The 14,876-nt window shown below is 41.4% G+C and overlaps 1 protein-coding gene across 2 annotated transcripts; it reads right to left on the bottom strand.

The window, feature by feature from the left end:
- Nucleotides 1-1,032: 1,032 nt before the first annotated feature.
- LOC148358394 (uncharacterized) lies at nt 1,033-9,298 on the bottom strand. 2 transcript variants are annotated; one of them, XM_088346430.1, is made up of 9 exons: nt 9,186-9,298; nt 8,935-8,994; nt 8,549-8,834; nt 8,419-8,480; nt 8,260-8,334; nt 5,996-6,155; nt 4,731-4,838; nt 4,574-4,628; nt 1,033-1,340 (listed from the first exon to the last, which is right to left on the bottom strand). In XM_088346430.1, exons 2-9 carry the CDS (start codon nt 8,973-8,975, stop codon nt 1,318-1,320), a joined length of 810 nt encoding a protein of 269 aa, XP_088202556.1. In that variant the 5' UTR covers nt 8,976-8,994; nt 9,186-9,298; the 3' UTR covers nt 1,033-1,317. The 2 variants fall into 2 exon arrangements, with proteins under 2 accessions (XP_088202556.1, XP_088202554.1); XM_088346428.1 differs by having other exon boundaries at nt 9,164-9,251.
- Between the last annotated feature and the right edge of the window lie 5,578 nt (nt 9,299-14,876).

The following is a 14,876-nucleotide window of genomic DNA, read 5'->3' as shown; positions in this document are numbered from 1 at the left end:
CTCAGCATTGCAGGACATTTACCAAAAACTATACACATATTTTAGCAGGAATTTCAATAAAATAAAAGTTATTATTACACCCGTTACATTTATATTCCTCAATGTAGCTAAAAATGGGAAAGGTCAGGAAAGGCCTGCCTTGATTACGAGTCCAAACGCGAACTGAAAAAAAGATTAAAAAATAAGTATTTATTCGTCTAAGGAATGCACGTACTTGCAGACGCATAATGCGTGAGCTGACTGAATTAGAAATGATGACACAACCACTGAAATTAAAAATATCTTTCATAAAACAATTGATTTTAAATGTAGATTGTAGTAGAAGGAAAATTAGTAGTGGAGAATTAATTACGGTCTTTGTCCACATTTAATATTTTTGGTAAGCCATAATGACCTAATTGTCTTGAAACACATACCAGTCTATGCGGCATTAGCTTAGGAGGTAGAGCACTCATCTTGGGATCAAGAGATTCCTGGCTCCTCCGTGTTATATGTCGAAGTCCTTGGGCAAGACACTGAATCCCTAATGCCCCCAATAAGCAAGTCGGCACCTTGCATGGCTGCATGGCTGCTATTGGTGTGTGAGTGTGTGTGAATGGGCAAGTGTGAAGCACATTGTAAAGCGCTTTGGGAGGTTTTCATAGACTTGAAAAGCGCTATATAAATGCAGACAATTTACCATGTATATGTTATTGTCAACAATAGATTATAGCCCCAGTGTGTAATACTGTATTTGACATGTAGATGTCACTGTTGTCTGGTGCGAGCACTGTATGGCAGCTGGATGCCAGACAAACATGGCGGCTACATAAGTAGGGATTCAACTGTGTAAAATACGAATTTCTTAACTTATGAAATGTTTGTTTTGAAATAAAATGTAACATTGGTATTATCATTTTTAATATTCAAATCTTTTTTTTCTACTGTTTGAAAGTTGTTTGTACCACTAGGAGGCACTAAATATTACAAACTCCTATCAGAAATTATTGAATATTGAATCAATTATAACAGAAATGCAACCAAGGAGAAAACTATGTGATGGACATTTTATTATTTGTTAATAAATACTGTTGTAGCAAGCCTTTTTCATACAAAAATATAACATTTGTTTTCATGACTTCTTATAATACATCAAACAAAACTTATAAATAAAATCGAACACGCACAAATAAAAATATGGGCATGTTGGCTGGATAGAGCCACATGCTGCATTCATGATGGAGAGTTTTGCTCTGTAGTAAACTGTTCGGTGGTTGAATCCACCGACAAAGAAGCGGGGCTGTCTTCGGCGTCACTCTCTGCCTGTCTTGGTTCTGCCTAAAGTTCTGGTGTTGATGTTGCTGGGGAAATCAAACAATTATGCAGGTAACTGAAAAATATATGCAGGTCAACGGTTCGAGACCGGGTGGAAACATTTGTTGGCTTGGAGAGGGACGGGCGCCAGCAGGCTGTACTTGCCCAAGACACACTACATGAAATCATGTCCCTACAATCTTAGTGGTTAAGGGATCATATCAGAGATAAGATCTTGGCCCCGAGCCCGGCCAGAAATTGGGCTTAAAATGTCGATCATAGATTTGGGGCCGGTCGGGCTTCTCTCTCGCAGTTTTTTTTAACCCTTCATGGAGGATCTACACAGCATGCACTTACTGTTACTACTAAAGTAATTATTTAGATAACAAAAATGCTAACCAAACTATCAGTTCAACTGAAATATCTATATATATCCAAAGACCTTTTCCTCCGGTGTTGGGGTAAAAGAAACACGGATTTCTCCTTCCACCTCCCTCACATCAGACGTCATGCTTCTTGCCAATAGCTTACAAGCTTTACAAACTTTCATTCAGATTTTTTGCCAAACCTTTCACTATTTCAAATTGTAATCTGCAGAATTTGATTTTCTTTTTGGTGCCATTTTGTTCAGTTTCACCTTTGTTCGCTGCATGTCGCCAAGATGCGTACTACGGCACCGAACCGACAATTAGGCGCCACACTTGCAGTGCACACTTGATGTAAGCGACTCAGCCCCAAGTGAACCCCAAGCTGCGTAATTCAGCCGAAACGCACAGTTTGGCACTGAAGTACGCATGGCCGGAGTAAAGCTTCGTGTTTACTGTGTCAGAATACTAAAGCTTCGGGTTTAATTCGGGCTTATTTATCAAATCAAGTTCATCCGTTGGGTTCGGCGGGTTCGGGTTTATGTACTCGGGTCGGGTCGGGCTGAATTATTTAGCCACAATCTTACCTTTAGATCCTACCAACCAACCAACCAACCTTCATTGAAGGAATATAATAGAATAGGTTTATTTTCATTGATTCCAACGTTGTGAAACATTGTATGCAACGAGAGTAGACATGGCACTCTTGGGTAAAATTTGCATTAAAAACTTTGAAGAGAAAAACAAAATAAAAGAACATAAGGATAAATGGGCTAAACAAAATAAAATACAAAGTAATTCTTGGACAAACTGGCCTACATAGAAAAAATAATGCAATAAAAAAAATATGGATTGTAACAAGAGTGCAATGAAAATAATTGCAAAAAAATGTGTCAGCAGTTATTTAAAGAAAAAAAAACCCTATATATCTCATCTCATCTCTCATCTCATTAGCTGCACCGCTTATCCTCAGTAGGGTCGCGGGGGTGCTGGAGCCCATCCCAGCAATCATCGGGCAGTGGGCAGGGGACACCCTGAATTGGTTGCCAGCCAATCGCAGGGCACACAGGGACAGACAACTCGCTCGCTCATTTACACCTAGGGACAATTTTGGACCGGCTAATCCACCTGAAATGCATGTCTTTGGAATGTGGGAGGAAACCGGAGTGCCCAGAGGAAACCCACGCAAGCACGGGGAGAACATACAAACTCCGCACAGGAAGTCCGGTAGCTGGATTTGAACCCACACAGGAGGTTCCCAAGACCTTAGAACTGTGCCGTTTTTTGAGAATTGTTGTTGCTGCTAAATGCTTTTGACCTTTTCATTGCACTATTATTACACTTTTTTGTATACTAATTTTGTTTTTGTTACGTGTTTATTCTGGAGTGTCATGTCTAATTTTGTTGCAAACAATGTATGTACAGTATATTTTCCTTGAGTAACTCATAAGCAGATTAGTGTATTAGAAATAAATAGTAATCTGGTGCCATCTATTATTGTTAAAGTTACATGGCTGATCATTGGAAGAAAGCAAATATACTGAATGACAGTATGCTTTTTTTGCAAAAAAAAAATTGGGCAATTTTCTGTGGCACACTAGACGCGGTCTCACAACACACTAATATGTTCTGCAACACTGGTTGAAAAACACAGCTCTAGATGACAAAAGAAAAAAAGGTCAAGCACAATACTAAGTCTGTTTTGCCTTCTCATCTCTCATCTCATTAGCCGTACCGCTTATTCTCATTAGGGTCGCGGGGGGGCTGGAGCCCATCCCAGCAATCTCCGGGCAGTGGGCAGGGGACACCCTGAACTGGTTGCCAGCCAATCGCAGGGCACACAGGGACAGACAACTCATTCGCTCATTCACACCTAGGGACAATTTGGACCGGCCAATTCACCTGAAATGCATGTTTTTGGAACGTGGGAGGAAACCGGAGTGCCCGGAGGAAACCCACGCAGGCACGGGGAGAACATACAAACTCCGCACAGGAAGTCTGGAGCTGGATTTGAACCCACGACAGGTTCCCATGTCATGAACTGTGCCGCACAAGCGCTAACCACTGTGCCGCCGTGCTGCCCCCTGTTTTGCCTTTCGCGACAATATTGTATTTGTAAAATCAATGGCAATGGTCGAAAGTGAGTACTCCAAAATGAGTGACATGGAAGAATAGAAAACATAATAAACCATGCCTGAGTTTTAGTACAAGGCAAAATTTGTAATCTACAAGGCAAACTGCATAGGCAGTCCTTGGGCTTTCCGTAGGCGACGAAGGCCAATAAACTAAATTGCCAAAGTAATGGCTACCATGAATCCTGGAAATAATGTCAAGCTATTATTCAACATGTCGAAGTAATTTCCTTTAAACAATTTAACGTCTAAAAACGGCTAAACGTACTTGGGGCAGGACACGTAGAAAATAATTGATAATGAGTACATGGCAAATGTTTTGGTTTTAGTTAACCAAAATTCAAGCTGGAATCAGGATAACTCAAAAATTGTATCATGTTAATCAAGCCCCAAAAACTCTATAATAGTGAACTATATGCTTGAAAAACAAATAATCTCTCTAAGACGTCAAAAACTGCTTAAATCATGTCCATCGGATTGTTGGAGTAAGTACGCACCCCCGTTGGACAGTGCTTCAATATGCACATTGGCTGTGGAAAAATGCATTATATTCAAATGTGTAAGGGCTTGAAATACAACCTTGTTGCACACCTAATGTTACTCCATATATTCAATTGGAACACATATCCATGTTTACGGTCCAGGTTCTTTGTGTCAGTTGCAAAAAACCCATATGAATCAGAGAGGCCAACCAGATATTTTTTAAAGAATGGTATCTTCTTGCATTATCTTACTTGATTCAGATCATATTTAATTGTACAATTATTTGATATATATACTTACCCTGAGAACTGCCAGATGTTAAATCCCGAATTCTTTTATTGTACCTTTTTTTGCCCTACAATTGGGGAAAAAACATATATGACTATAACACCTGGTAAAAAAGTGAACAAATAAAATTAGCTTAATAGATTAGTGTATGCAAATGAGTTAAACCCACATAGTTGTGGCGACAGGACCAGTCTGGATGCTGCTGGGAGTGCAATCGCTTCTCTTTTTCAGCCAGCTCATAGAACTTGGCTTTTTCCTCTTCTGGCAGCAAATGCCACTGTGTCGATGTAACAACATATTGAATGATTAATACACGTACAACTCAGTTCAGTGACATCAGAGTACAGTAATCCCCTTGATCACAGTTTACCTGTAGCGTTTTTGCCCTTTTTCTGCCTGTACATAATGAACATGCAAATCTTTTTGAATTTCTCTAAAAGCCATCATGTTAACAAAATGCTCTGGACCGACAAAAACCTCAGTGGTCAAGGCCAAAAGACAGAGGAAGATGCTCTCTATGGCCAACAAGTTGGAATTCTCCACTTGCTCTGGAGCCATATGCTCTTTGGTGCTTCCTAGTGGCTCCCTGGTGCTTTGATAAAATGTATGATAAAATGATTGTTTCTGACAGAGGGCATCAGGACACATTCTTAACATTTTCCAATGTATGTGTTTTCTTTCCTTAATAGTCTGTTTTAAGGCTTTTAATTTTTGCATCTTCAGACATTTTCTTGGAGACGTCGGTGGGTGGTGGGCCTAGGTGCAGTATGGCTTTTTATTTTACCTTTTTGGGGTGCCGATTTCTGCCTAAAGGAAGGTAAAAGCAGGTGACGGCTGTAAATCAGGTTTGTCCTTTGGTTTCAATGTATAATAGAGTATTTAATAAATCTAAGTTTTTACTTCTTGGGTTTTGCCTATAGCACGTGTTTTTTAGACCACAACGCCCGATTAAAACAAGGGATTACCATATATTGCTTATTCATTGTCGTCAAAGACAAATTTGTAAATTTTCTGGAAAGAAATCTTCTGGATTACCTGCATTTAAATCAGAGTTACCCATTTGGTATCCTCTGGTCATTTACGAACATTCTGGTAGGTGGAACGTGACAAGGTTTCTCAGCTGTTTTTTGTTTTTTTGTAGGAAGCTTGCAAGATAACGTGTGAAACATTTTGGTGTAGTTAGTTTTGCCCATAATGTTGCTTCTCCTTTTTGTATGAATCAGAACACTTGCTAAGTCAACCACATGCGGACAAATATCCAGCAACATCATGACACTGCAATGTGCATATCTGATGTTGCTCACTGTGGTCCAAAACAATACTCAGGGAGTTTGGGTGAATGCTTAAAAGAGTGATAATTCGAAGAAACGACTGATTTTGAGGCAGAAAAAGGGTCACCCCGAATCTATCTAAGTACATTAGTGTAACACTTACCATCTTTCCTAAGGTCTCATTTATAACAGCGATATTTGTTGAGGCAGACCTATCCTTGACTGCTTGTCTATGCTCTTTTGAGAACAGCATGAAGGCATTTAGAGGCTTTTTGACGTACGCTTGGTCTGGGTATTCGTCTTCAACTTTCTTAAATTTCTTCCTAAAATAGACCAAAAATATTCATGAATCCATTGTAAAATACTCTTTCAGGCTGAATACATTCACCTAATACGTAAATGCAACAACCCAAGAAGAAGAGTACACCCGCACAGGCAACTTTGCAACGGAAGTTGGCGTTTCCATGTTTAATTTTGTACATGGCGAGAAAATAAAACTCCCTTCACTCATCAAAGTGGCCTACTCATTTCTTCCTCATTCCAAAAGTAACTAACTTTGTCGTTTGTGTAGTTCTGCTGCTCGGACATTGCCCAATAAATACACGGACTTAGATATTTATGTATTGACACGACTAATGAGGATAAGCGGTACGGCTAATGAGATGAGATGAGATGAGACACGACTGCGCCATTTCCACTATAGAGATAACGTAACAGATCCCTAGAGAACTCAATCTGTTAAAATGCATGTGTAAACTGTTAGTGACTACAAAAACCTCAGTTGTTTAAGAGTAAATTAAATAATAAAACTAGAAAAATGAATAACACTAACGGTGAAGAAATGCATACATAGCAAATGCTTTGGTCAATGGAGATAACCCAATACTGCTTATACAACCATAAATTCTGGTTTGACTCGCAATAACTCATTTTAATACAATTCTTCAAGATAAAAAGTGTAGAATAGTGAACTAACTGCAGAATGTTTGAACAATCTCTCTATGCTTCAGATAAGACGTCAAAAACTGCTCAACTCATGTCCCTTACATTTTTGGAGTAAGTAGGCTTCCTGATGCACATCACTTCAAGATGGACATTGGCTATCCAAATCGCAATCAAACAATAACACCGAACAATGGAATTTTAGGTTTAATCAGTAAAACGTCATATTTAGGTAATAAAAGTTCCAATCATTAAATTGTTTGGATGGAATCAATGATTGATGTTTGTTATTGTGTCATAATTCTATGCCTGCATCACCATGATTTCTGATTGTCAAATGCCTTAATCCTGGGTGTATTTTTGTTTAGGCGTGACTAACAATCGGCTCCCTTTGTCCACTAGATTGGAACGATATTTTAAGGAATCAAGCTGGCAAAGATGAATGTCAGGGGACAACCCCTGCACGTCCCATGCAGGTGTTCTTAGTTCACAAGAGGTAGCTTTAAAAGAGGACCATCTTTTGCCGGCCCTTTCTCTTTTGCAGCGACAACAACAGATGCCGGATGCTCGGAATAACAATTAAATTCCCCAAAACAAAACCTGATGCACATGCTCATCAGAGTTGCAGCTAGCCCGTCATCCTTGCTCACCAAAGCAACCCAACACCAACATCTACGCTCTCCTACCTGGTGAGTGCAAGGAAAAACAGTTTTAGGCCTATCGGCCTCTCACCCTCTCGCTCTCCCAAGCACTTCACCGACAAGGCGAGACAGACCGCTCTCTCCCCGTACCACGAAAAGGTATGCACTGCCGTGCATATCAGTGATAAAAGGGAACAAACAACTCTTCCTCCATTGTGAACACCCAGATCGTGGAAAGCTTATTTTTAATGTAAATAATTCCAGGCGGAACGCTAAGTATGTAAATCAAATTGAGGACAAGTGCGAAGGGAAATTTTGTTTTTTTTGTTATTATGTCAAACATTATAGCGTTTTTAAAACTATTTATCTTGATAAATGACCGGATAGGCTTAAATATGATAAAAATAACGCTAGATAAAAAAAAAAAAAAAGTCAAACAAACAAAACAAAAATGTGAACAGTGCAGTGTCAGAAATACTGCGGGGAAACGGTTCAATCTATTTCAGTCCTCGCACCGTTATGACACAGAATTTTTATCTTCTCGGGTAAACAGCTTGCGGTTGAGAACACGGAGGTTGATTATGTATTTCTTTATTATGTCATGATTTATTACCTATTTAAATGACTGAATTCATATTTCTAATGACTGAAATATGTTTGTATGTGGTGGTAAGGAAAAAAGAGACACTCTGGGTGCTCAGTACCTCTAAAGCTCTGAACTTAGAATCGCCCATGCACATGAGCATAATTCCTTTAACAACAGCTCTCATTAACATCTCAAGGAGAGGTAAAAAACCCCAAGCGGGAAAAAAAAAAAGCCTCGAATGAAAGAGTGAGATCTTACTTTGGCTTGGCGGGGGCAGGTGGAAGAGGAACTGCAAAGTTTGCAGCAGTAACTTTGTACAACAGTTCTCCGTTCCTACAGATTCATGAAGAAGATGAATTAACTAACTTTTCAAAATGTAAGTGTTTGTTGGTTAGTAATTTGTATTGGCTTACTTACAGTAATCCAACAGGACACATTTTCATGCCGTTCGGCAATACAACCTCCGGTACAAAATTTTTCTGGAAACAAAGAGAGAGAAAGACAGGTTTTAACAATGACATTTTCTAGAAGATGATTAAGAGCTTACCTGTCCAGGAGGATTGGGACGTGCCTCAATAGTCTGTGCAAGGGGTTGAATATTCTGATGGCTCATCGGCACAAAATGCATACTTGGCGAAGCCTTTATTTGATTCGACTGCATGAAATTGTTCTGCAGAGGAACATAATTGTTTTGTATGGGAATAAATCCATTGTAGCCTCTGCTCTGGGCTGTAAACCGATGGTTAGTGTTGTAGACCGAGGTCGCTTTTCGAACCGGTAGAGCAGCGTTTGTAGGTAAACAGTTGGTAGGAAAACTTGACATATCCTTGTCCCTATGAAAACAAACCTTTGTTAGATGCCATCAAAAAGTTGAACTTAGGCGTGGTCAATTCTTGCATAATATGTAAGGTGTTATAGACTTCATATCAACACCTGAAGACAATGCGAGGGATTATTTGGCTCTTGTGACACATTTTGAGGGAGAAGGATTTTCTGTTGGTAATAACACAATGAAATGATTGTTAATTGTAGTTTTTCAGAAATCTATTCTTTAGATGCAAATTAACTGATCAATGGGAACAGCTTTTAATAAATTAAGCAATTCCGTACTAGGTGTTATGATAACAGGGTGGTAAAACATAACATTTATAGAAGTACTTACTCAGTCGAAGTAGATCACGTACCTTACTTACACATTGAAACCATTGCGGTAAAAGTTTGATTTTCTCGACTCGTTCTGTTCATATGGCGTGTTAAATGATTTGAAGCACTCTGTATCACACATTTTACCGCACACTTAGCACTCAACACACGCTGACACAGCTGTGATGTCAGAGACATCAAAACAGAATTTGTCTTTTATGTGAGTTCAGGGACACTTTAAGGTTATCACCATACACGATGATGAATATGATGCATCACTTTGCATGATCATGCGAATGTTCCTGCATGGCTTTTTAGATAATTTTGCAGAAGATCGCCAGGACTGGCCAAGATGATTCTAGATGGCATAGTCCAAGGGGGAAGAAAGAAAGGAAGACAGAAAACTAACTTCTCTGACCACAAGAAGGAATGGCAGCGGTGGATAGAGCTCTCCAGAGTCGCGCCCTCAGTGATGCCCCGACAGCCCAGGGGGTTAGAGGATCTGTAAACCATGAAATATACCAGGATGGTTTCAGCTTTTGCCATATATGGATATTTTTGTGCAAACTGCCACAGGATGTCTGATGAGCCTACAAACTGTAAGATTAAGATTAAGTCATGACAATAACCTGAATGGACTGCAAGACCAGAGTGGTGCTGGGGCACACTCAAACTGGCTGACTGCCAGGATATTGAGTCATGATGGAAAAAACAGCACTGCAGCGGCAGTTTTAATTCTGCCTCATATAAGATACAAAAAGCTTGTTTCAAAGTTATTTCGACACACTTTTGTTAGATTATAACCTTAGTCTATACAACTGCATTTGAAACTCAAGAAAAACTTCATTTCCAGCCTCTGAAATTACCAAATCACTCAAAATTCAACGGACACACATGGATATAAGAGAAGAAGACTACCACCCTTCAAAAATTAAGATGATGCCTTATGTGGAATTCATGAGGTATTAATCATGGGTTGAGTTTAAATAATTGGACACAAGTAAGATATGGCTTTGCTAAAGCTTTTAATGCTCACAACTCTCACTTTCCTACAGATTTCAATTCTAAAAACATATCAATGGCTTCAACGTAACTGGGATTTTATGATCGTGTTACTATACCACTGAAGTTTCCATTTGCTCACTGTTGACAGCAATTCTTGCAATGAAATGAAATGAAATGAAATGATCTGCATTTATATAGCGCTTTTCAAGTCAATGACTTCCCAAAGCGCTTTACATTGTGCTTCACATTTCCCAATAGCGGCCGTGATCTGTGCAGCCATGTAAGGGGCTAACCTGCTTATTGGGGGTATTGGGGTTTCAGTGTCTTACCCAAGGACACTTCGGCATGTAACACGGACAAGCCGGGATACGAACTGGGATCCCTCAATCCTAAAACGATCGCTCTACCTCCTGAGCTACTGCCGCCCCACAATATGCCCTCTGATCTCCATGGCATGGATTTTCTTGGATGGATGGAGTTTTCTGTGAGAGTTAATGTCTTTTAAGCATAGAGAAAGATGGCAGTAACCAGCATTTGCATGAGTCTGATCTTTTATTTCTTTGGTATGTTGTTGTCCCTCGTAATGGGTTTAAGTCAGGGGAGTGCGGTTGTGGTTTGAGCTATCCTGGCGATGATTTCTGGTTCTGACCCCTCTTCTGTTATGAGAGCTTCAAGAAATTTAAATGTGGTGACAGGTTCTAGCTCTCTTGGGATTGTTTGCCATGACTTCTGCTTTTTTTATGTGCTGATTTTCATCCCATACCGGCTTGATGCTTTGTTCAGGCGATTGATTAGACCTCTGAGTTTCTGTTTGTCTACTGCCAATCTGGCATAATCATCAGTAAAACGAAGGTTAGTGGTTTGTGTTTCCAAATAATGACGGTACCTTCATGTTGTTCCTGAGCTGTGGAGTACCTCTATGTTGCTCCTGAGCTTTGGACATGATCCACTCCAGGAAGATGTTGAATCATTTTGGAGAGAAAACGCAGGCTTGTCTCAAACTGTGGTTTGAAACCATGCTCCAATTGTACCATTGTTGGCATTGGTATAGTTGTTTAATTGTCTCATCTAGTTTCTGGCCCATGTTTTACATCTCAGTGTGGCCCACAAAGTGTTGAGACTGATGGTTAACTGGAGCATAGTTGAAGGTTTCCTTTCTTCGGAAGGAAAATTACAATTAATTTTGTCCAAGCAGATGGCCCCTATCCTATTTGCCAGATCTTTTTGCAATTCTTTGTCGAAATGTCTATAGTTTGCTCAGCACCCTTTCTAATGAGTTCTGATGGGATGTTGTTGATTGCTGGAGACTTTCTGTTCTTCAGTGAGTTAATCGCTCCCTCTACTTCTCTCAGGAGAGGGAAGTCTTCACTTTCCCCCGGGCCGGAATTCTTACGGATCTCAGGGTCTCCCTCTGTCGGATGGTTGTACAGTTTGGAGCAGTATTCTGTCCATCTATTCACGATCTCCTTTAATTCAGTCATCTTATTTCCTGCCTCATCCTGAATGCTGCTGACCTTTGCCTGTTTTGTTTGTGTGAGGTATTTTACAATGTGTAAGGCTTTCTTTGATTTGTATAGCAAACAACAGCAAAAGACGGAACTTGTCTTTGACCTGTAATCACTCTTTCTAAACGGTCTACAAGTATGTGTCTCAGTTTCTTTACCTTGTGATCTCACATGGAGCCAATCCCAGGATTCTTCAGTCATTAGGTAGGGTACACCTTTAAAGAGATTAAAAACAGTTTTTGGGTAGGCAATTGTGACTTGTCATTTGTGTTTTTTGCTGCCCATTCCACGTTTGACATATTACCTGGCCAGCTCTCCGTTAGTGTTAGGGCTGCCGTTGGCTTCCAGTTTTGTTTAATCCGTTAGCCTGCCGTGTCCATTGGTTTATTCCCGGCCAGGTTCGTGTTTGTTGACGCCTTCAAAATGTATCATCTCAGAAAATAATTGGAAAATACAGATGAAATATATAAGGATTTTATTCAAAAATCATGTATTATTTTTTTTCAAATTTTGCATGCTTTAGAATGTGGAAATACCTTTAGCCAGTTGGGGGCCAATCATAACAAAGATTGACAGCCGTAGAAATGAATAAATACCACAGTCATCCATGTGTCATGGTGGATGAGTGGTTTGTTTGTTTATTGTTTCTCAGAAGCCTGTTACTTGTTTTTCTTATACACATCCCACACCCAAACCCAGTTTTTCTTTGTGACCGGTTGGATCTTGTCAGAAAATTACCACGTTTTGTGACTTCACAAAAAAGCAAAACAATAATGTTCTTAAAGTGTATTATCGTGTTGTAAAAATACCTCATCTACGTGAACACGAGGTGGTGTAACCCCGGGCATGTTAACACAAAGATATCTATCTGCTGCCGTGATGTCAAACTTTTGGCCGTAAGTCTGCGTCCCTATTACTTGCCCAGAGAGTTTGGACACGACATTGCTGTTATTGTTTACATCCCACCGCGCGCTGATGCGGAAGTAGCGTGTGACGTCATCCACTCCGCTGTGGCCAAGCTGCAGACACAACACCCGGAGGCCGCCATGTTGATCTCTGGGGACTTCAATCACGTGACTCTTGATACAACACTGCCCTCTTTCGTCCAGTATGTGGACTGCAAGACCAGGGGAAATAAGACTATTGACCTTCTGTGTGCGAACATCAAGGACGCATACAGTGCTACGCCACTGCCTGCCCCTGGGAAAGGAGACCACAACCTCATTCTACTTTAACCTCATTACAAACCAAAAGTGAGTAGGCTACCAACAACCACACGCTCTTTCAGGAAATGGTCTACTGAGGCAGAGCAGGCTCTGAGAGACTGCTTTGGACGTACGGACTGTGATGTCCTGCTAGGGTCCAGCAGTGGGGACATTGAAGAGGTGGCAAACTGCACCACTGACTACATTAACTTCTGTATGGACAATGTTGTTCCTATAAAAACTGTACGCCGCTATGCCAACAAGCCCTGGATCACGAGCGACATCAAGTGCCTTCTGAACCAAAAAACGAGGGCCTTTAAAGATGGTGATCAGCAGGAGCTAAAATGAGTACAGAGGGAGCTCAGAGTCCAGCTCCGGAAGGAAGGGAACGAGCAGTACAGGAGGAAGTTGGAGAAAAAAGCTGCAGAACAACAGCATGAAGGAGGTGTGGGAAGGGATGAAAACCATTACTGGCTGCAGCACCAAGCAGGGTGTGGCTGTGGACGTAGATGTGGAGAGGGTCAACCAGTTGAACAACTTTTTCAACAAGTTTGACCACCCCAACTCATCCTCACCCCAGAGTACTGCAGCTGTCCCTCCCCTTCTGGACACTAGCAAGGAGGACATCCCCCCACTCAAGATAAATGCAGCCCCGCTGTGTGGATAGCTGAGGAGGCTGCGAACCAGCAAGGCAGCTGGTCCAGATGGAGTATTCCCCGACTGCTGAAGGCCTGTGCGTTGGAGCTGGGAGACCCTCTACAAAGCATCTTCAACCAGAGCCTTGAACAGGGGAGGGTCCTTCAGCTGTGGAAAACATCCTGCATCATCCCAAAGAAAACAAGACCTGAGGAACTCAACGACTTTAGGCCGGTCGCCCTGACATCACATGTGATGAAAACCATGGAGCGGTTGCTGCTGCACCACCTGAGGCTACAGGTCCGTCACGCCATCGACCCTCTGCAATTTGCTTACCAGGAGAAGGTGGGAGTGGAGGATGCTATAGTCTACATGCTACACCGATCCCTCTCTCACCTGGTTAGGGCTAAGGGGGCTGTGAGGATTACATTTTTGGACTTCTCCAGTGCCTTCAATACCATACAGCCTCTGCTACCGAGTAGGAACCTGACAGAGATGGGAGTTAGCTCACTCCTTGTAGAATGGATTACGGACTACCTGACAGGCAGACCCCAGTATGTGAAACAGGGGGGCTGTACATTGGACACTGTGGTTAGCAGCACAGGATCTCAGCAGGGGAGCGTGCTCTCTCCATTCCTGTTCACTCTGAGTCCTGCCACGTGCAAAAGTTTGCTTATGACACTGTGATCGTGGGATGTATCAGAAGTGGGCAGGAGGAGGAGTACAGGAAATTGATTCAGGACTTTGTCCAAAGGAGCGACGCAAACCACCTGCACCTGAACACCACCAAGACCAGGGAGATGGTGGTGGACTTCAGGAGAACTAAAACTCACCCAGTTCCTGTAACAATCAAAGGAGAAGGTGTAGAATTTGTCCAGACCTACAAATACCTGGGTGTGCAGCTGAACAACAAACTGGACTGGACTGCCAACACAGAAGCTCTATGTAGAAAAGGTCAAAGCCGACTTTACTTCCTTAGAAGGCTGGCCTCCTTCAACATCTGCAAAAAGCTCCTGAAAATATTCTATGAGACAGTTGTGGCAAGCGCCCTCTTCTATGCAGCAGCGTGTTGGGGAGGCAGCGTCATGAAGAAGGATGCCTCTCGTCTCAATAAACTGGCGAGGAAAGCGAGCTCTGTTGTGGGCACAGAGCTTGACAGCCTGACAACAGTAGCTGAGAGACGGGCACTGAAAAAGCTGCGGTCAATCATGGACAATTCATCACATCCACTTCACAGCATTATCTCCAGTATCCATATATCCATCCATCCATCCATCCATCCGTCTATCTATCTATCTATCTATCTATCTATCTATCTATCTATCTATCTATCTATCTATCTATCTATCTATCTATCTATCTATCTATCTATCTATCTATC

This window comes from Urocampus carinirostris, chromosome 10 (genome assembly GCF_059441175.1).
Source record: "Urocampus carinirostris isolate Australia breed hairy pipefish chromosome 10, RoL_Ucar_1.0, whole genome shotgun sequence".
NCBI classification, from domain to species: Eukaryota; Metazoa; Chordata; class Actinopteri; order Syngnathiformes; family Syngnathidae; genus Urocampus; species Urocampus carinirostris.
The sequence above is the reverse complement of the archived record's forward strand: the minus strand, read 5'-3'. Positions and strand labels throughout refer to the sequence as shown.